At 45.3% G+C, this 22541-nt stretch overlaps 1 protein-coding gene across 1 annotated transcript in view; it reads right to left on the bottom strand.

Moving 5' to 3' along the window:
• Positions 1-22541, bottom strand: part of LOC126475330 (mitochondrial amidoxime reducing component 2) — a 105837-nt gene that overhangs the window by 39482 nt on the left and 43814 nt on the right. The window contains exon 2 of the mRNA XM_050103117.1: positions 5881-6156. Coding sequence (XP_049959074.1) covers positions 5881-6155 — 275 coding nt within the window. The 5' untranslated portion in view covers position 6156. The remainder of the gene's footprint in view (positions 1-5880; positions 6157-22541) is intronic.

The following is a 22541-nucleotide window of genomic DNA, read 5'->3' as shown; positions in this document are numbered from 1 at the left end:
GACATTAAGTTCACCACAGTTTAACCTTTCAAAAATATCCCGGTATTCACCTCATTGGAGGTAGGTAATCCGATGAAACTTTTTTTTTTTTTTTTTTCAAGCCAGAATAATCTTGTTAGATTTTCACAATAAATACAGTCACGAGGATTATTTTTTCCCCTTCCTCTAGCTTTATTTCAAATGTTCAAATGTGTGTGAATTCCTAAAGGACCAAACTGCTGAGGTCATCGGTCGCTACACTACTTAAACTATCTTGTGCTAAGAATCACACACACACACACACACACACACACACACACACACACACACACACACACACACGCCCGAGGGAGGAATCAAGCCTCCGGCGGGAGAGGCCGTGCAATCCGTGACTTGACGCCTCAAACCGCGCGACCACTCCGCGCGGTCTCTCTTTATTTATTGTGAAAATAACAGAGCCACGATTTATTTTCTCTCTTCCTCTAGCTCCTTTAACAGATTGTATTAGGTGTCATTTGTCGTGAATGGAAACTATATCCATAACTGTTTTTGTAACCAAAGATCCAACCGCTTCTATCTATCGATATCAGAGAATGGTAGAGTATTACACAATAATACCACGACGATAGGTCTAACGTCGTCGCACGACACCGCTGCTGCAACAAAACAGTTATTGGCGAACAGCCACGTGTTCCAGGAATCACACTGATTGCTTCCCATACCCTTGTGGTACTAGTAAAACAGTTGAACGAACACGGATGTGATAGCCACGAGGGGGGGGGGGGGGGGGGGGGGGGGAGGGGGGTGTCCCTCAATGGGTATAAGGCCGACGTTACCCAATCCACCGAAGAGTGATCACCTAGGCTGTAACTCAGTAGCATGCATGAAATGTAAGCTGATCAGCCAGCATGCAGGTACTTCCACAACTGTTCGTGCATACTGGCCAGTTTATCCGAATTAATGTCCCTATACTCGCAGATCGTAGTTACAGGCTTTGAGGTGCAGTCGCTCCACAAGATGGATTAAAATATATTTTTCAGTACTGTGTAACAGAACGTAAACTATCAGAGCGAATTTTGAATATTTAAATAATAAGGAAATTGTTCTTTTACATCGGGTTATATTTTTCAGTCAGGGGTAGCAGCTAGTCTTATGGATGCGTCTTGGTTAACTCGACGTAGCAGAGGTCTGGAGCTGTGCTTTCTACAAAGTTCAGCTCTTATACAAACTTATGGTCTTCCAAAAGACTCTGCAAGCTGGGTCTAGGGGAGTCTTACCACACTCCACATGATTTTCACATTCCACTGCTTAAGTTGCAAGTGCTGCCCTGAGATGATGAATTCGTGGCGGGCCGCATCATAACCAGTCAGAAGACTGATGGAAAAAACGATGAAGGATAATCAACAGTGTGACTCTGTATACCTCTCTTATCCTTCGAAGCGTTATGAATCGACAGTTGATGTTAATGTTTTGATACTCATAATGTTACAGGTGCTCTAGTTTCTGACAATGGCAGTTCAATTCGGTGTGCTAAATGCATGCTAAATATGTAAATTCCGCGCTTAGAATACGGTGACAAGTGCTACCACCTAATCAGAATCACACTAACACGCATAATCTGTGGCGTTAATTTCTGTTGCTCAAAATTCACTTGCATGCTAACGGTGGTTGTCTGATAAAATGAGTTATTTGTCAGTTTTGTTTTACGTCCGTTCTGACGTTTTCCGAAACTGTCGAAAACATAAACGCAACTGGTATCCAAACAACGACTGACCCTGTTGCCCTAGTAATTATTGAGAGCCTGTCTGTTTGGAAAGGTTCTGCTTGATCAGTAAATATCGTCATATTTCTGACAGAAAAAATTGCAATATTGCAGCTGAACTTCCAGCAGGTAAACGCAACATGAAAGTGTGACAGCAATTCAACTCATCTTTCTATCAGAGCCAAAGAGCAGTATTCGACGCAAAAGCCACAGTGCAGAAGTCTGTTAACCTTGCAGTAGAGGGGGGGTGGGGGGGGGGGTGGAGCGGGGGAATCTTCTCTCTCTTTGACCTCGAGATGTAACTGTCTTATGCCACGACACAATATCTATCTCAGAACGTTCACACCCAAGTGTTCAGGAAAATCTTCTCACTTGCGCACATTCATACACGAACATCTAAATACACGCGCACGTGTCTGTCGTGCTCTGTGAGACCTATTGCTTTCATAATGTTCCCACATACATTAAAATACGGTTGTTCCCACTTCTTTTTCCATTCATTTATAGCGTCGACCATTCGCCAGTTTCAAAAAATGTACGTCCTGCTCGCTTAAATAGGGGAATTTCGGTCTCCGGCGCAAATGTGAAGTTCTGGTGTTAGAATTTACGAAACTTTCTCGTGCAACCCAATTCTCGATAAACAGAACGGGCTTGAGATAGCACCAAATTATAGGTAAAATTCTGTTAGGTATTAATGACAACGACTTTATTTTTTAGCTATCAGCGATTGCATTTCAAAGGACTAACATATTTCAACTTCTAGGCCACACTAACGAACGCTTTAATTCACTCTGACTACATTTCAGTGTCAGTCGAACGAACCACTCCGCTCCCCGATCATATTACCTACATACGTCGACAGCTCCGCGAACAGAGACATACAATGGCGGAAAATATGCAAAGCCAAAAAATAACGAATGTAGAGTAATGAAATTTCGGGAATACATTTGTCTAGGTAACACATTTAACTGATTAAAACTGCGAGATCACAGGTTAATGTAAGCGCAAGATAAAAAAACAACAAAAAACAAAAAAAAAAAGAATAAGCACTTCGTCTTCAGGCCACGAGTGGGCTACCGGGACCAACCGACCGCCGTGTCATCCTCAGTGGAGAATGCGGATAGGAGGGGCGTGGGGTCAGCATACCGCTCTCCCGGTCGTTATGATGGTATTCTTGACCGAAACCGCTACTAGTCGGTCGAGTAGCTCCTCAATTGGCATCACGAGGCTGAGTGCACCCCGAAAAAATGGCAACAGTGCACGGCGGCCTGGATAGTCACCCATCCAAGTGCCGACCACGTCACCCAGCGCTTAACTTCGGTGGTCTCACGCGGACCGGTGTATCCACTGCGGCAAGGCCGTTGCCCCTAAGCGCAAGATAAGCCACTGCAAATGTGAAATTTTGGTACATTAATAACTGGTGCAACCGCCAGAATGTTGAATGCAAGCATGCAAACATGCATGCATTCTGTCGGACAGGTGCCGGATGTCAGTTCGTGGCATGGAGTTCCACGCCTGTTGCACTTGGTCGGTCAGCACAGGTGCTGTTTGCGGACGACGTTGGAGCTGTCATCCGATAATGTCCCATATGCGCTCGATTGGAGACAGATCTGGCGATCCAGCAGTCCAAGGCAACATGTCGACACTGCGTAGAGTATCTTGGATTGGAAAACACCTGCTGGAAAGCTGTTCGTGAAGTGCAGCAGAATAGAACGAATCACCAGACTGACGTACAAATTGGCAGCCAGGGTGTGAGGAATAACCACGAGAGTGTTCCTGCTTTCATACCAAATCCAACCCTAGACCACAACTCCAGGTGTAAGTCCAGTGTGTCTAGCACTCACAGCAGACGGGTGGGCTATAAGCCCTCAACTGGCCTCCTCCTAACCAACACATGGACATCACTGGCACCTAGGCAGAACCATCATTCATGACAAAACAATAGACCTCCACCCTGCACTCCAATGAGCTTTCGCTTGTCACCACAGAAGTCTCAAATGGCGGGGGTCTGGCTCAGAGCTGTCTTCGAAGTACCGGTAGCCAATTTGTAACAGTTTATTGTATCACTTTGGTGCCAACTGCTGCTCAAATTGCTGCTGCAAATGCATTACGATGCGCCAGAGCCATACGCCGAAAACGATGGTCTTACCTTTCTGTAGTGCCACGTGGCCGTCCGGAACACTGCCTTTTGGCGACTGTACATTGTCGTGATCACCGCTGCCAGCAATCATGTACAATGGCTACATTCCTGCCAACTCTTTCTGCAATATCGTAGAAGGAATACCCAGCTTCTCGTAGCCCTATTACATGAATTCCTCCTACCTCAGTGAGGTGTTGATAATGGCGTCTTTGTCGCATTAGAACATTCATTAACATCAACGACAAAAAAATGGTTCAAATAGCTCTAAGCACTATGGGACCTAACATCTGAGGTCATCAGTCCCCTAGACTTAGAACTACTTAAACCTAACTAACCCAAGGACATCACACACATCCATGCCCGAGGCAGGATTCGAACCTGCGACCGCAGCAGCCGCGCGGTTCCAGACTGAAGCGCCTAGAACCGCTCATCCACCGCGGCCGGCCATTAACATCAATTCATCATATCCAATCTCAAAGGTAGCTAACGCTCACGACCGTTACAGCATGTGTTTAAAGTAAACCTGATTGGCATCCTCATATGGCGCTATTAGTGCCACTCTTATGCGACTAGCGCGAAATTTTAAGAGACATCATTCAGATTCAGATACATGCCTACCATACTTCGTTTATGTCGCACAAATCCTTGTTGGTGTTGCGATTTTTCTTGTCGTCAGAGTATTTGTTACTTTTACTACTACTATTTCTAGTTCTTAAATTATTATTTGTACAGAAACCAGATGGCAGTTATAAGAGTCGCCGGACATGAAAGGGAAGCAGTGGTTGGGAAGGGTGTGAGACAGGGTTGTAGCCTCTCCCCGATGTTATTCAATCTGTATATTGAGCAAGCAGTAAAGTAAACAAAAGAAAAATTCGGAGTAGGTAGTAAAATCCACGGAGAAGAAATGAAAATTGAGGTTCGCTGATGACCTTGTAATTCTGTCGGAGACAGCAAAGGACATGGAAGAGCAGTTGAACGGAATGGACAGTGTCTTGAAAGGAGGATATAAGATGAACATCATCAAAAGCAAAACGAGGATAATGGAACGTAGTCGAATTAAGTCGGGTGATGCTGAGGGAATTAGATTAGGGAATGAGACACTTAAAGTGGTAAGCACAATAACTGATGATGATCGAAGTAGAGAGGATATAAAATGTAAACTGGCAATGGCAAGGAAAGCGTTTCTGAAGAAGAGAAATTTGTTAACATCGAGTATAGATTTAAGTGTCAGGAAGTCTTTTCTGATAGTATTTGTATGGAGTGTAGTCATGTATGAAAGTGAAACATGGACGATAAATAGTTTCGACAAGAAGAGAATAGAAGCTTTCGAAATGTGGTGCTACAGAAGAATGCTGAAGATTAGGTGGGTAGAACATATAACTAATGAGGAGGTACTTTTGAATGCATTATGGGAACAGCAGTGATCAATGTCTTGTAAATAATTACTATTAAAAACAGTCTTGATCACGATTTATTTTACAAGGTGACCGGTTTCGACCACTACTGTGGTCATCTTCAGACCATTGAGTAGGAACCCCTTTCTGTTCTCCAACAGAAACCGGTCACCTTGTAAAATAAATCGTGATCAAAACTGTTTTTAATAGTAATTAATGAGGAGGTATTGAATAGAATTGGGGAGAAGAGAAATTTGTGGCACAACTTGTCTATAAGAAGGGATAGGTTGGTAGGACTTTGAGGCATCAAGGGATCACCAATTTAGTATTGGAGGGCAGAGTGGAGGGTAAAAATCGTAGAGGGAGACCAAGAGATGAATACACTAAGCAGGTTCAGAAGGATGTAGGTTGTTGTAGGTACTGGGAGATGAAGAAGCTTGCACAGGATGGAGTAGCATGGAGAGCTGCATCAAAGCAGTCTCAGGACTGAAGACCACAACAACAAATTATTATTCTTCCTGTGGAGCTTTAATATTATACTTACGACCATAAAAATGCACCTCAGCTAGTGCCAGGCGTCCTGGCCGTATAGGAGTGTGCCTTACCTGTCCCTGAGCCTGAAGACACCGTCGCGAGCGGACGCCGGCTCGGCAATCCCCCTCTCCGTGCAGTCGGCCTCCTTGAGGCTGATGCCGCGGCCGGACTTGAGCGGGTAGATGGTGATTGCGGACAGCTTGCCCACGCTCTTCCACTTTCGGGGCGGTTGCTGGCGCCTGCGCCGCTGCGTCATCCACGCCGCCCCCAGCGCAGCCACGCACGCCACGCAGAGCGCCAACCAGGGGGCCACGCCGCCTCTCACCGCCGGTAGGGGCAGAGCCATGCTGCCAACAACGGAGCAAATCAGCCTCAACGTACAGCCGAGAGCTGTTAGACAATGCCCGGATGGTGAATATTGTGTTCCACAGATTTTGCTATGTACACCTGTGCAAGGCAGTCTTGTGTATTATGCACGACTCCCAGCTTGTAACTGCGCTTCCAGTCACAAATAATTGGAATCCGCAGAGTTTGCCGCGTCCTAATTGAAACAAAGCAGTCAGCGACAGAGTATGCACCACAACTAGAGTTGTGAAACTACCCTAGGCTACTTGGGACTGTCATAAATAAGTGTAGACTACTGCAATTTTGCTAGTAGCTTTGATCAGTTAAGATCACAGCCGCGTTACTTATACATTAGGAACATTGAATACCCATCGGGTGCTACCCAACTTCGATCACTTTGCCTGTGTTTGTGATCAGTGTCTTACTCGATTACCCTACCAAACGGTAAGCAGTGAAACGTCTAGAATCTGGCAGAACAGACAGTGTCGCGTAGCCTACGAGATATATAAACATCATTTATAGCGAAATTGAAATTGTCAATATTCAATTAAAGTTTTATTCGAAAATTGTTGATTTTCTACGTGAAACAGAGATGTTTTGGTAAATATATAAAAAAAAAGATTTATCATAATGCGCTAAAATAGCCATTTCCTGAATAAAAAATTAAAAACCCACAAAACTTATCGAACATCGCTTCAGTCCTTCCTTGAGCGTATTAAACACATTTCTGTTATTCATGAACAATTTCGCACCTATCAATAACAGGGAACTATTACCTTCTTACATGATTAACATTCTACTGGGTATAAGAAAGAACAATAATACGAGGGTTGCCCAGAAAGCAATGCACCGCATTTTTTTTCTCAGCCGAAAACAATGATACGAATGCGAAACAATACATATATATTATTTGACGTCTCCTGAGTGAGCGCGCCAAGTTTCCGTCACTTCCGACAGATAGCATAGCTCCAGGGCAGTTTAAAAATGACGTCTGTAGGTGATGTACGTTACAAGCAACGTGCAGTCATTGAATTTCTCACTGCAGAGAAAGAAACTTTGGGGCATATTCACAAACGCATGTGCAAAGTCTATGGAGCATCTGCTGTCGACAGAAGTACAATTAGTCGCTAGGCACGGCGGGTGAAGTTATCAGAAGACAGTTCGGCGGAGCTCAACGATTTGCAGCGGTCGGGGAGACCATCCTGTCACACCTGACAGCCCTGACCTAGCCCCCTCGGACTTCCACATGTTTCGGCCATTAAAGGATGCTATTCGTGGAAGAAGCCATTTTGTGGGCGATGAGGTGGTGATCCACAAGTGAACCACTGGCTCCGCCACCAAGACAAGGACTGATACCGACAGAGCATACACGCCCTTGTTTCACGCTGGAGGAAGACCACAGAATGGGATGGAGATTACATGGAAAAATAGGGTGTAGATAAAACACCTTTCTTTCGAGTGTGTATTTGTCGTATGTTCAATAAAGAATTATTGATGAAAAAATGTGGTGCATTACTTTCTGGGCAATCCTTCGTAATTTTTTTTTTACGCCTGTGCTTGTAAACATTTTCAATTGGCGACAAGTCTGGTGAGGCGAGCCAGGGCAAAAGGCTGACATTCTGTGACACCACACGGGCACGTGTTCGTGCACTAACATGCGGTTGTCCATTGGCTTGCTGAAAAAATGGCGTCTGGAGTGTTGCGCAGAAAGGGTATGACTGGGCCCTAGATGTCATTCACGTAGGTCATAGTGCCCTGGACACGCACCAGCTGTGTGCCTAGAATTGGCGCTGCATGTCTTGTGCGAATGCAGTCACTAAGATGCCACTCCCCCTGTCTGTGGTGAACCAAACAGCGGATATCATTTTCAAACACACAGAACTTGGATTCGTCCGAAAACACTATCTGATGCGATAGCTGACCACAGTGACGTCGTTGCATACACCATTGTCACCTAGCACGTTTCTGCACGTTCGTCAAAGGTAGGCGAGAACTGCCGTGTCGTAATAAACGGCGACGGATTGTCAACCCTGATTAACATACCGTAAATTTCACTGTTCCCACAGTTGCACAGAGCCGAGGAGGACGCAGATCTGTCCTGTAATGCTATTAGAGTGAGGTGTCTATCACCTCAGGTGGTGGTGGTGGTGGTGGTGGTGGTGGTGGTTGGGTGGTGCGATCTGACCCTTGTCGTCGTGTTTTACGGCCCTCAGTGAACCAGTCTGCACACACCCGTTGCACTGTCAAAACGCTTGGACCTGCAAGAGCAGCAATTTTCTGGATAGATTTATCACATTCTCTCATGCCCATAATGCGTCCTCTTTCAAATTCAGGAGTAGGTCCTCTGGTCCAACTGAACCCGTCACTGACTAGAAATTGTTACGTTCAGTATCCAGAAAATTGCTGCTCGTGCAGGACCAAGCGTTTTGACAGTGCAACGGGTGTGTGCAGAATGGTTCACTGAGGGCCGTAAAACACGACGACATGGGTCAGATCGCACCACCCAGACCACCACCAGTCATTGAAAGTCCCTTGCAGAAACATTGAGCCGTGCTGCTTCCATAGCCGTCCATTATTGTGAAATTCGTTGCACTATGTCAGGTAAAAGGAGTTCTGACACGATTTTAGGAGGTATCTCACGACTTCTGTGACCTCAGGGTAGGGCGCAACGTATTGCAAACAAACCACTGTGAAGTGTTACAGTTTGTGATTATTGTATTACTAAAAGAGATTGTTGGTTACTTGGGGGTGGGGGGGGGCGCCATCAGTTCCTCAGCCCTGGGACAGTTCGTCTGGCGTTAGTAAAGTTCGCCAGAAACGTGTTCCGACTATGAAAGTACACAGGAGCGGTAAAATCGAGGCACTGAAGGCAATACTGATGCCAGAACTAACAAATAATTTACACATACGTAAGAGCAGATGAGGTGTCTTCCAGTGCTCAATCCATGGCGACAGAAACCCCACGCGCGTCCTATGCCTGCCAACCCTATTAAGAGTGAAGACAGCTGTTAGCAAAGAATGCCTTCCAGTTGGATGTCCTTGGGGCTCTAAATGTGACGAAACCTGTCCCACCCTAGAGCCACTATAGTGGCGTTTAAGAGTACCCACTATTCAACAGAGTGCTGCTCTTAAAACGGAAAATAGGTTGCAGCAGAGAAAGATGTAAACCGCTCCTACTAGCAATTAAGACAGAGTAAAAGGTGGATGAAAGAGGGAGCTACAAAAATGGATAGGGTCGAGCGCCCCCAGACCTACCACATAGCAGGAGACGTTGTTCCAACACCAACCACTGCTCACTGAGTCACTGCAAATTAAAACGTGGTCAAGAGAGATTTTTAATAAAATGTAGGGCTCTGTTAATGGCTATCAGCTCTGCCCTAGGAACACTGCCTGTTCCCGAGAACAAATGTTGCTCCTGAGAAGAGGGAGACGTAACAGCATATCCCTTCCTATCCATGGTTTCAGGGCCACTCGTGTAAATAATGGCAGCACCCTCATACTCTTGGAGATTTGAAGGCAATAGGCGCTAAAAGGTTGTGGCTGCAAATGAAACTTTAGGGCCCTGAAATAGATTGGTCCTAATTTGTGGCCTGGATACCAACCACATATGGCGGGGTCGAGAGGGGAGGATTGTGGGAAAACAGAGATGTTAATTCTAAGAAGGCTCGGTAGAGGTTCCCGCAGAGAGTCGCAAGGTGCTTTCCAACTGCCAACTGATAATCCCAGCCAAGGGCAGGTGCCAGGATGTCTATGCCCCTCAGGCTGAAGGAAGCAGAGAGCATGAAGTTCCTGCATGCAGCTAGGCTTTAGTTGTCAAATATGGGGCATCAAATTGCCATTTTTATCAGAGGCCCTAAAAACGGGCTGTGGGACATCCTACACGTGCTGGATACCGAAGAACACTTCTGGGTCAGGATGGACTCTGGTATTATGACAGAAATTCATGACTTGCACTTCGAAAGAGAATTAGAAACCTTGGGAAAGGATCCAAGCAGAGACACTTCAGATGGCACTTTACAGCTGGCTGGTATCAGCCGACACTAGTGAGTGGGAAGCTTTATGAAATGCAAAAGTCGTTGACATATAGTTCAGGAATTACCGGTGACCCAATAGAAGCCACTAGCCTACTGATGGTGGTAAGGAAGAGGGTGACACTCAGCACAGAAACTTGTGAGATACTTTCTCTTGAACCTGTGGAGAGCAGAACACTCGGTGGGTTAAAAACTGGAAGAAAAAAAAAGAAAAGAAAACCCTCGCTAGGGAGCCTCAGAAGCCCCAATAGTGGAGGGTAAATAACATGCGATGTTGTGTGCATAATTTGGTCAGAAAACTGCAACAAGGTGTTTCAATTTAGAGAAAGCCGGTTAGTCTGCTGTTTCCAACCTAACTAGATGGTCAGTTGCGGATCGTCCCTCCCAGAAACCATACTAATAGAGGGACAAGACGATCCAGAGATTCGAGAACATATCAATCTGTTGGCAATCATCCTTACAAGCAATGCAGAACACGGTGGTTGGGATAATCAATGGGTAGCTGTCGATTGACATTAGATTGTTGCCTGGCTTGATAATTGGGAAAATGGTATTATGTCTCCAATGTGAAGGGAAGACACCTCTGAGGCAAGCAAAGTAAAATATCCTGAGCAGATGTACCCTTTGAGCAAGATTAACATGTTGGATTATCTGATTACGAATTGAATCATGGCCTGGGGCTGAAATGTAGGACAAGGCAAGAGCCTGAAGCATTTCCCATCAGTGAAAGGTCCATTACACAACTCAGCTTGGCAGGGGCGGGGGTGAGATATAGGAGGGATGTACTCAACTTGTCATTTTGTGTTAGAGAGGTAGCTGGCTAAGGAGAGGATGCTGACAATGTTGGAAAGTTGGTCGCGTTGTACTCCGAGATAACTGTAAAGGACGAGACCCAGAACAGTTTCTGATGTTTGGCACCATAAAAGGCTATGGGTTTCGGCCCACACCTGGGTGGAAGGAGTGTACATTCTCAAGGAGGAGACATAGCGCTTTCAGCATTCCTTCTTACTGCACTTAATTAAATATAGAGCCCTAGTGCAGACTCATTTAAAAGTGAGGAGGGTGGACCATGCAGGATGCCACTCGAGACATTGCAGGGCCCTAAAATGATACTGAGTAATAGCTGCAACGTCTTTGGTCCACCAAGAGACTGGCTGGCAGCAGAACATGCCTTTAGAAAGACAAACAGCAGTGGGGGTGATAGCGTTAGAGACGTTTCCCACTACCTCGTCGAAGCCATCTGACAGCGGGGGTGGAGGTGGCAGCTGACATACATAAGTGCCAACTGGCTCTTTGATAAACCATCGTGATAATTGTTCGTTGAACGTTAAGAAGGAAGCGACAGAATGACCGAGAAGTGATCACTGACACGAAGTCCACTGTGGAGCAACCAATGTAGCGAAGTCAGGAACTGGGGGAAGAGATCATAAGATCTATAGCCAAAATGAAGCAATGAGCGGCGCTGAAATTGGTGGAAGCGCTATCATCGAGGCCACACAGATCAAGATAGGAAAGAAGCTGATTTATCAGGTGGCCCCTACCGGACCAAGTGTTACTTCCCCACAAGGGGTGGTCCACACTGAAAACCCCAAGTAGGAGAAAAAGAGAGGTTAGGCAGCTGTTGGCTTAAGGTGGTTATCTCAAAGGAAGTAAGTGCTCTGGCTGGAGGCAAGTAAATGTTAAAATGTAACACATGGTGATCGCTGGGATTTGTATTATCATCACTATTGCTTCTAGTGTTGTGAAGAGGGAAATCACTCAGTGACGACATCTATGTAAATCAGTGTACTGAACACTCCCGTTGCTTTCCTTGGCCCAGTAATATACCAATAGAATACACAATAACCACGAAGCTTTGGAGACTTGTCATCAGTGAAGTGAGTATCTTGATGGGCGATATAAACTGCAGAGTAAAAGGGAATTAGTTGGAGTTCAGGCACTGGTTAGCTGTGAATGGGCCATGAGGAGTGATCAAGTCCCAGGACCACTGTCACCAGTACAGGAGGGGCAACATCAACGAATGTTTGTACAGAATCCGATGGTGTAGGGGGACCTGACACCTCCACAGTCATTGGAGCAACTTTCTCCTCCTCCAACTCTTTCGCGAGTTTTGGTTGTCAAGATTCTTGCAAGAACTTATCCACTGTAAGCTTGGGGACAGATGAGTTAGCAGCACTGGGACCCATAGGCTACAGTAGCTTCTCCAACTGGGTGTTGAAGTGATTCCCAAAGATGGTGTGGTGGGGACCACAAGACTGGAGGGCGATGATACCTCTGTTTTGGAAAAAACAGTGTTTGGAGGGGCGTGGACAGCAGTTACTTTTAAGTATTGGTCACCAAGTGTACAGATGCAGGGATTCATTTTTCTTATTGCCTCAGTGTATAACAGGTAGTCAAGTGATTATATTCTTGTCTTTTCTTTTTTTAAATACTGAGCAAACCAGTGAATGTGGAGGTTACCATTGACTACAGTCGACACACAAAGGCGGTTGTTCACAAGGCTTACATTCGTCTACATTTTCCGCATTTTGGATCTGCCATGCAGCGGGATGACATATGGCCAAAGCTGAAACATTGGAAACACCTCATGGACGGTGAAACATACGGTTTAACATCATACCTGTACGCCAGAACTAACTTTTTTTTCTGGGATGACATTCCCTTGAAAGCATAAGATGAAAGTGCCTTTATCAGTTTACTTACCCTTGGGATTTATTTATTTATTCATTTACTGCATGTGTCAGACAAAATGTGCAACTCCCTATTCGAGATTAGATAGTACTTCCTCTTCTATCTGGAGTGAAGGTCTCTGAAAGAAAACTCCTTGCACCATATTCAAAGTTTTATGTGGGGCAACAGTCATTCGTATCCCACCCAGTCATCACATACCCGAAGAGCTTGAGACTGTGTAGCACTAGAGGCCTTCATCAATAGTGATACACCGCGCATTTTTCTCAATCTGTCAACTTCTTCAAATTTGTCTTCTATGAGCTTCACAAAATACAATGGTTTTGTCGTCGTGAAAGTACCTCCTTTTGTTCTACTACACACAAGGTAATGAGTAAATTGTTTCACTTCCAGTAGTTCGACTTGTCCTTCCCCTGGTGTAGCCACGGTGAGGAAAGCAGTAAGATTGTAGCTGTCCATACTGAAATCTAACCTGTCTGTTGAGACGGCCAAATCAGAATGGCCATTGTGTCGGCTCAATCTGAAACGTTTCGTGTGAGTAACGACCGGCATGTTGCCATCTACACTGATCACTGGCTCTCCCGGTAGCCTCAGCGAAGGGAATTGACACGACGGCCACTGCAAAAAGTCCAGTTGCCCTATGGAAGATAAGCGTTTACTTCTTGGCACGCGTGAGGAGCTAGCACGTCAGTCATCAGGCGGCTCTACCAAAAGGGTTATACAGGTACTGACCGAACCCCATTGGATTGGCTTCGTGCATACATAATTCTATGCAGTTGCTGTACTTAAAGGATCGTCAACACTACAGGCAGTAGGCACTGTTTAAGGTGTTCTTCATCAGTCGATGCACACAACAGAAAAAAATTTGAAAATAGATTTCAAACTTAGAAGGGAACCAAAATTACTTATGCTGGAAAGTGACGTATGGGAAATGAATGAAGATGCCGGTGAAAGAAAGTAGAGCCTAGGGAAATAGCTTGGTCAACATAGAAGGGTGTCACCATGAGAAAGAAAGAGAAGTAAGGATAGCCATTGATGGGAGACAGTAGCACAAGAAAGGAAGCAAATGTTGCATTGCGTTGAGGCCTCGTGCTCGCCATGCACTTACGAAAGCGTCGTAAGCGACAGTGCTGCCTACTTTTGTGTGCTTCATGGTCCTATAAGTTCGGATCTTTACCAGATACTTGTGGTCCCCATTACGTGTATGCTCCCCCAACCCACAGTCAGTTAAACAATTACAAGACTGACTTATAATTGGTGGTTGCAGCGAGATGGAAGAAACGCAAAGAGGAAAACGAGTACATGTGATCCAGGCGCACTGTCGTTAAATATTCCGATCTATGTGCCTGTATTTTTAGCTGCATATGCGGCTGTGTCTTGAGAAACATATTTTTTGCAACTCCGCCAACCCCTGTGGTCGCTTATAGGGCAAACTTGATAATTTCTGACAAGGACGCTTTGGACAAGCGCCACAGTTAATCGGGTTAAGTGCACTCGACGAAGATCCGCTACTTCCCTAATGCCGTTGTCGTCTTACGTCCAAAGTCTGGTTTCTCGTCTATCTCCCTCTCTGCGTAACTATTGCAACCTATGCACTTTTGAACTCTGCTTACTGTGGCCATCCTTGGTCTCCCTCTACAACTATTATCCCGCTACACTCCATCCATTACCAAATTAACTACTTGATGCCTCACGATGTGTTTTATCACCCTACCTCTTCCTGTAGTAAAGTTGTATCACACAGCTCCTCCCTCCCCTTTTCGATTCATTGCCTGTTCATTAGTTAAATGATCTACCATCTAACGTTCAGCATTCTAAAACACCAGATTTCAAAAAGCTTCTATTCTCTTTTTGTCCATATTGTTTATCGCCCATGTTTCTCTGCCACATAACGCTAAACTCCAATACTTTCACAAAAGACATCCCAATAGTTACAATTATATTTAGTGATAACGTATTTCCCTTTTCTGCGAAGTTTTACTTGCTACAGCCAGTCTGCATTTATACGCTTTTCACTTTTCTTGTCAGCCGTATTGCTGCCCAAATAATAATAATAATAATAAATAATAATAATAATAACAGTCATCTCATACTTTTAGTTCTCATCTCCTAACCTAGTTCCTTGGCATTAACCAGTTTAATTCAGCTACACTTCCTTACACCACCACTTGGTCCCCGATACTACAGGGCCATATGTTACTGGGCCAATTAGACCTCTGGAAAACACACTTGCATACGTTGCTTCTAACAGTCATTACACATTGTGTAGTTATTTTAGCTGACTACTCCGGCAAAAGGAACTCAGAACGTATGTAGGAGCAAGTTATACAATTAATGAGTAAACTAATATGAACTAACTGCAATGTAACGAAAAAGTGGGGACATACATGAAAAACGCCCTTCGAAAAAAGAAATTTATTTCGCTTATATTATTTTGTTAATCAACAGAACATACAAGGTACAACTAGCCTTGAATTATATCACAAACTATACTGGAAGAGAGAATTCAAAGTAATCCCGACGTTACTGAATCAGTTTGTAGCAATTCTGTCTTCCCACAACACAAAACTGCGAATATGAGAAGTAATTGCCCACTGACAGAAGCACGTGCTGCTAATCCTGGAAATGCCGACCGAGTTGTGTCTCTGTGGGAATTTATTTGGTGGACACACAAGATGATGTAGTGCAAGCCATGAAATTGTAGCATCACCCCCCCCCCCCTCCTCCAATGAACCAAATCATCATCGTGAGACACTGCTTAATGGCAAGTCGGTTCACCTTTGGAATGCAATACAGCAGCGATTCTGTGTACGATGCATTCGACAAGTTCTTGGTAGGTTTCCCGGTGTATGTAGCACCAGAGGTCTGCGCACAGGTCGAGACGCTCCCGCAAGTTAAAGGGCCGGTGGTTTGAGTGAGTAGAACTGATGTCTAATAGCGTCCCTGATGTGTTCCACTGGGGCCACATCAGGCAAATTTCGTAGTCTAGAGATCATCGCGAGTTCACTATTATGCTCCTCAAACCACTGCAGCCCGATTCTGACCTTGTGACACCGACAGTTATCTTGCAGGAAGATGCCTTCGCCGTGTAGGAAGACATCAAGCATGAAGAGATCTCACAGAATGGTTCATGTAATTCGTATCTGTAATGGTGCTTCTGTTACTACCACAGATCCTACGGAAGCCCTAGTGAATATCTTTCCCTCACCTGTTTGCCTCCGCAGTGCGGTGCATATTTCGAGCATCCATTTGCCCGATGACGCGTATTAGGATATGGCCACCGACATGCTGAAACAAGAATCCCAACAGCCGACACGTCTCCACTGATGCACGATCTAGTCTCAATTATCCCGTGCCCACTACAGTCGTAATTGTAGGTGTCATTGGATCAACACGCAAAGACGTAGGAATCGTCTGCTGCGGATTCCCATTCAACAACGTGTGCTAAACGGCGTGTTCCAAAACACTTAAGTCGGCATCGGCTTTGTTCTGTGTAGTCGTATCTCCCACAGATCGCCGCGTATCTCGCTTTACTGAGCGAGTAAGTCTCCGACATCCACGATCTGCGGTGAGGCTTCCAACAGCCTGTCTGTCCCTGGTATCATCGTCCTTCAACCATAGTAGTTGCCTGACAGATGACCAACTTCGCTGTTTCCTAAATGCTCATTTCCAGGTGGCGGGGCACAATGTGGGCTTTGCCAAATTCGCTTATGTCTACTTCCCATTCGCGGACCGTATCGCCACTATAATGATTCTTCAGTCGCCAGTGCTGCGATTATCTACGTTCTTTACAACGTTACGTGCCCGCAACGCCACTCACCATTGTACAATGAAAAAACCAATGACAATATGCCACAGGGAAAAAAGATACCTGGCCGTGCGGTTCTGGCGCTACAGTCCGGATCCGCGGGACTGCTACGGTCGCAGGTTCGAATCCTGTCTCGGGCATGGGTGTGTGTGATGTCCTTAGGTTAGTTAGGTTTAAGTAGTTCTAAGTTCTAGGGGACTTCTGACCTAAAATGTTGAGTCCCATAGCGCTCAGAGCCATTTGAACCATTTTTTGAAAAAAAGATACCAAGGGTAGGGAGTACTTCGTGAGACAGTTCTATTTAGTTGTAGCTTTGGAGAAGATACATGGCGAGACAAGCTCTTCGGTTACAGACTCGTAAAAGTCAATATGCTTCACTAACTGCTTCTGTTCCGATGTTGTAATTTTGCCAATGTCTGCCTATGGCGTCTGTCGACACTACACTGGTGACAGCATTACGGTTCCCATACCGAGGTAAAAAAGAACCTGTAATTTCAAATAAACATAGCTGCAAAGAGAATGCACCCTGAAAGGCTCTTGCTCTTTGGGCAGTTGGTTATTTTTGTTTCGTTTTTTCCACTAATTTGACTGCAAAGATTTTGTCGTGCCACTCAAAAATGGTTCAAATGGCTCTAAGCACTATGGGACTTAACATCTGAGGTCATCAGTCCCCTACACTTAGAACTACTTAAACCTAACTAACCTAAGGACATCACACATGTACATGCCCGACGCAAGATTCGAACCTGCGACCGTAGCAGCAGCGGGGTTCCGGAATGAAGCGCCTAGAACCGCTCGGTCACAGAGACCGGTCGTGCCACTCGCTCACGTCCCTGATCTTCATTGGTTGTGTTTTATCACATTGTTCTTTCTCTCTTTCTTCCACCCTTTCTCACATGCACATGCCTACAAGTTGTTTAAGGATGGTAAAAATCACTAGTATATGACAAAGAATATTCACAGCTCCTTACAGAGCCTGGAGACTGGAAGCTTGCCCACTTGTACAGGCACAATTCAAACACCAACTGATCCATCGTCTAACTCCAACCTGTCTGTCTGTGTAGACACCGGCAACTGTTCAGCAGACCCTACCTCCTGCGTTGAAGGATTGTAGGCTGGCAGGTAGCCATGAGGGAGAGCAGTCAGAGGTCTGCCGCTCAAACCGACGCACCTGATCACAACCCCTTCAAGCACACACAGAAGAAAGGGTCAGGGCAGACCCACTAGGCAGGCAGGTCAGCAAACTCGTCCGCCTGTCTATGTGGCCCTCTGAGCGCACACACAAAGAAAGTAGGTTACTTGCTTAGTTGAAGGCGGCTTGAACCAGCACTGAGAAAATCACTGTGTTACGTAATGCAACTGCGCACAGTGACAGTCATGTAACGCCAACTGGTGTGGACACGTGCCTGTCGGCAAGCGCCGGCTGCGGTGGTCTAGCGGTTCTGGCGCTGCAGTCCGGAACCGCGGGAGTGCTACGGTCGCAGGTTCGAATCCTGCCTCGGGCATGGGTGTGTGTGATGTCCTTAGGTTAGTTAGGTTTAAGTAGTTCTAAGTTCTAGGGGACTTACGACCACAGATGTTAAGTCCCATAGTGCTCAGAGCCCTTTGAACCTTTGTCGGCAAGCCATAATGTACGAAGCAGTGCCTGTCAGCGCCAGCTGCACTGATACAATCGAGGGGTGTTCATGCCAGCTGCAAGGAATCTTTCTCACACGATTTTACAGAAGCTATTTGGTTACAAAAATTTGATTTTTTCGTTGCTTGCAGTATAGCTGGTGAAAGGCGTACCGTTTCGTTAATGGTCATAGTTATTGTGATATTCACATTTCAGGAACACACTGTGCGAAATTAGAATGAATTGCAATGAAACTCACAACTCATGATTTTTCCTCGAGCTACAAGTAAAGTCGAACGACATGAATGGCTGGGAGACCCTGGAGAACAGGTTCAGCTACCTAAGTGGAAAGGTTTTCCCTAGCCCTCACGCTTCAGGCACATTTCCTTCGCCAAGTATGAGAAATATGTTTGCAAGTATATGTGAACTGTATGAGACTGTAAATATGTGTGTGTGTGTGTGTGTGTGTGTGTGTGTGTGTGTGTGTGTGAGATCATGCGAAAAGGGAGAGAACGAAACCTGTGCAGCCTACTAATACTGAAGAGCACCAACGAGGCCATCAAGCTTAATGTCCCCACCCGACTGACCAACCACCATCAACAGTGTTACATGCCTTCACTTCATGAGGCACTGTGGAGAGGCTTGGGATTTAATGCACGAGACTGATGCACAGACTGGTGATAGGGACTTTGTGTCATCATCCCTTCACGGTCCCTTCTGCCACACAGGCAAAGGGAAGATTGTCAGAAATGCGTGGCATATCCAGAGAGTTACCCATCCAAGTACTGGCCACACCCTACGGTGCTTAACTTCAGTGATTTGACGGGAACTGGGTTACCCACCTCAGCACAACCACTGACTTTCGTGAAAGGAAACAAAAGGAGTTAATTGCCGCAGACTTCTTGTCCTTCTTCTTCTCCAGTCATCAAAGGCGATTTTTGACTAAAAAATCCTACATTTTTGTTCTTGCATTTGCTTCTTTTGTCAAAACACAGCGGAATTTATACAAAGTCACCTCACAAACACGCCAGCGCAGTTGCAGTTGAGAAAGAATTTTGAAACAATGGTTTATTAAGCGAAAAAAGGAGGACAGAAGCATATGAAAAACAACATACCTGGTTTAAAAATAAACATGCAATTTATGAACTTATGTTGCTGCGAAGCCACTTTGACGCTCGTTTCACCAGCTATCGATGATCCCTAAAAATTACGTTATTCCATTGAAAAGTTCGTAGTTACTCGTATATGAAGGTAGATAAGAAAGTGCCGCATGCCAACCATACGGCAAAATACTCTCTTCTTTGCGTGCAGTCATACCAAAACTTCGTTTCCATATCTCTAAACATTTAGGAAATAAAATAGATGTTTGGAATCATTCTCTTTCGCTCGACTGCAGCACATGTGGGCAGAAGTGAATGAGCCACAAACAAACCACTTTCTTGAGTTACATGTGGACCTATTCCGAAGTAAAAAATAATTCAACATATAACCTAAATTTCATTGGCAGCTATGTATGATCTAACATGCGCCCAATGCAAAATCATAGCGACCCCTCATTTTAATTGCAATGAGTTCTTAATTGTGAAATAATACAATAACTAGGACCACTAACGAAATGAAAAGCACTTCCCCACGAAGCTGACATATAAAGCTGCAAGTGAGAAGAAGCAAATTTTTTGTGGTATGGTTTCCCTAAAAGCGTGGGGCACTGTTGCATCTAGGCCAGTGGGTTAACCAGCTGTACCCTTGTGCAGCCAAAGGCGCTTCAGCTGCAATGTGGCGAGACGGCGGGCAGACCAATGGCTTCCCTTGTGTTCCTATATTGAATCAGGGTAGGCAGCGATCAGAAAAATCAGACGACAGAGAACAGTGCTGTTTCGGGACACACAATTCAGCACACGCTGCTGGACACGAGCCTCCCCAACAGGTGATCTCCACGTGTTGCCGTGTTAACCCAATGATATCTTTAACTAAGATTGCAATTGGTTGCCGGCCGGGGTGGCCGAGCGGTTCTAGGCGCTACAGTCTGGAACCGCGCGACCGCTACGGTCGCAGGTTCGAATCCTGCCTCGAGCATGGATGTGTGTGATGTCCTTAGGTTAATTAGGTTTAAGTACTTCAAGTTCTAGGGAACTGATGACCTCAGAAGATAAGTCCCATAGTGCTCAGAGCCATTTGAGCCATCTGCAATTGGTACAGGATAATCGAAATTGATCCATGGATCAATAGGAAAATGTCGCCTGGTCGGATGAATCACATTTCTTGTTGCCACTGGTCGATAGCCATTACCGGATGCGTCGTCTTCCTGGCGAACGGCTACTCGAAACATTCACTGCTCTGCGGACAAAGGCCGGTGGTGCTGTATTGTGCGACGGGAGGATATTCACCTGAGCTTCCGTGAGACTTGTGGTATCCAAAGCATCACGACAGCTATGGACTACGTACATTTTTACGGGCCACTTACACTCATTTATGCCTTATGTCCTCCTAGACAGCAGTGGCATCTTGCTGCAGGTAGCTGTCCGTGTCACACGACCAGAGTCGTGCTATGGCGATTTGAGGAGCATGACCATAAACTTAGTTTGATGTTTTGGCAACCAATTTCATATGATATGAATCCAGGGAAACACACATGGGACACCACATGGTGCCACACCTATGCCCACAAACAACCGGCCCGTAGTTTACGGGAATTACGTGATACGTGTGTAGACATCAAGTGCCAGATATCTCCGGAAACTTACCAAGGACTTGTCCAATCGGTGCCACGCAGAACAGATACTGTGTTAGATACCAAAGATGCTTCAACATGCTATTAAGCAGATTTTCGTTATGTTTTGGCTTGCCAGCGTAATTTGTAAGTATAGAAATTCGAAGCTCTAGTCTGTTCTTTTTTGTGTCTGACACATAATTAGACTTACTTTAAAATGTACTGGCACACCTTTTGTGATGAGTTGTTCTATTCGGATTTCGTAGAAACAGAGTGCGAAAACCTCACTGTTATCTGAAGATTTTTTGGTCGTGATACTACTGAGTCATTATTTCTTTACTGCTGAAAAGTTTCTGACGTGATTGTGCAACTTGTTTGGAAAACAGGATTTTTAACGGACAGCCGCTGTGGAAATTTAGAATTGAAGTCAAATTAAGTAACAGTAATTCTTGCCTGAACACAAAGGTTGGTTTGAGTATCACAGTGATTTACTATGCTTGGTACTATTGTTATGTCTTTTCCTTTCTCCGGCCTTAGTACTCACTCAAACCTCCCAGTTGCAGGGGCACCTATAAATCAATAGACACCTTAGTTCTCCCCCAATCGCAATATTCTTTTTTATTTTTTTTTTCCTTCATGACCTGGCGTCCAGCAGGTTCCCTGTCCAGAATTTTCTGAGAATAATTTCAGAGGGTGGGTAGTGTCTCGGCAGGTAACTGCCAGATTACAAACTAAAAGAACCCAGGACTTTTTCTGACTGACGGCTTCTTTCAACTCCGGCAAAAATTAGTTTAATGAACAAAATGTTAAGTTTCGAGTCCACCTTACTTTAAGGTTTCCCCGTAACTGGCTGGGTTATGTCAGTAGAGAGGTCGGAGAAGGGCACGAGCATACCAACAAGACCATACCTAGTAAACCCTGGTATTGGGAAGAACTTTACTTTTGCTTTACCACCTCCGTATTTACCAGCTCATTCCACTCTCTCACAGGAAACATTCAATCACTCTTACGGAGCCCTTAGATGCTCAATACTTATTGCACAATAAAACTGACTGTAAAGTTCAAATGGGACTTAACTTCTGAGGTCATCATTCCCCTAGGACTTAGAACTACTTAAACCTAACTAACCAAAGGACATCACACACATCCATGCCCGAGGCAGGATTCGAACCTGCGACCGTAGCGGCCGCGCGGTTCCAGACTGTAGCGCCTCGAACCGCTCGGCCACAAAGGCCAGCACTGACTGTATGATTGCGATATTGACAGTTTGTGGAATATACTGAAGGAGACCGTCGAGGTTTAAAAATATTGACACCCGATCAATATGTTGTACCGAGTAAGGATGATATTGCGCAATACACGGCAGTTCCCACAGAGACCTCGTCATTTTCGGACGTGTAAACAACCGGTACAGCGACGCCATTTGAATATGAATACATCGGGAAACAGATGAAAAGGAATCACCTGCTGAAGGACATGCAGGACATTGGTTTGATTTCTTATTCAGTAACTGCCTGTTGACAAATTCGGAAAAA

This window comes from Schistocerca serialis, chromosome 4 (genome assembly GCF_023864345.2).
Source record: "Schistocerca serialis cubense isolate TAMUIC-IGC-003099 chromosome 4, iqSchSeri2.2, whole genome shotgun sequence".
Taxonomy (NCBI): domain Eukaryota; kingdom Metazoa; phylum Arthropoda; class Insecta; order Orthoptera; family Acrididae; genus Schistocerca; species Schistocerca serialis.
Note: the sequence above shows the minus strand (reverse complement) of the source record. Positions and strands in the feature narration are given on the sequence as shown.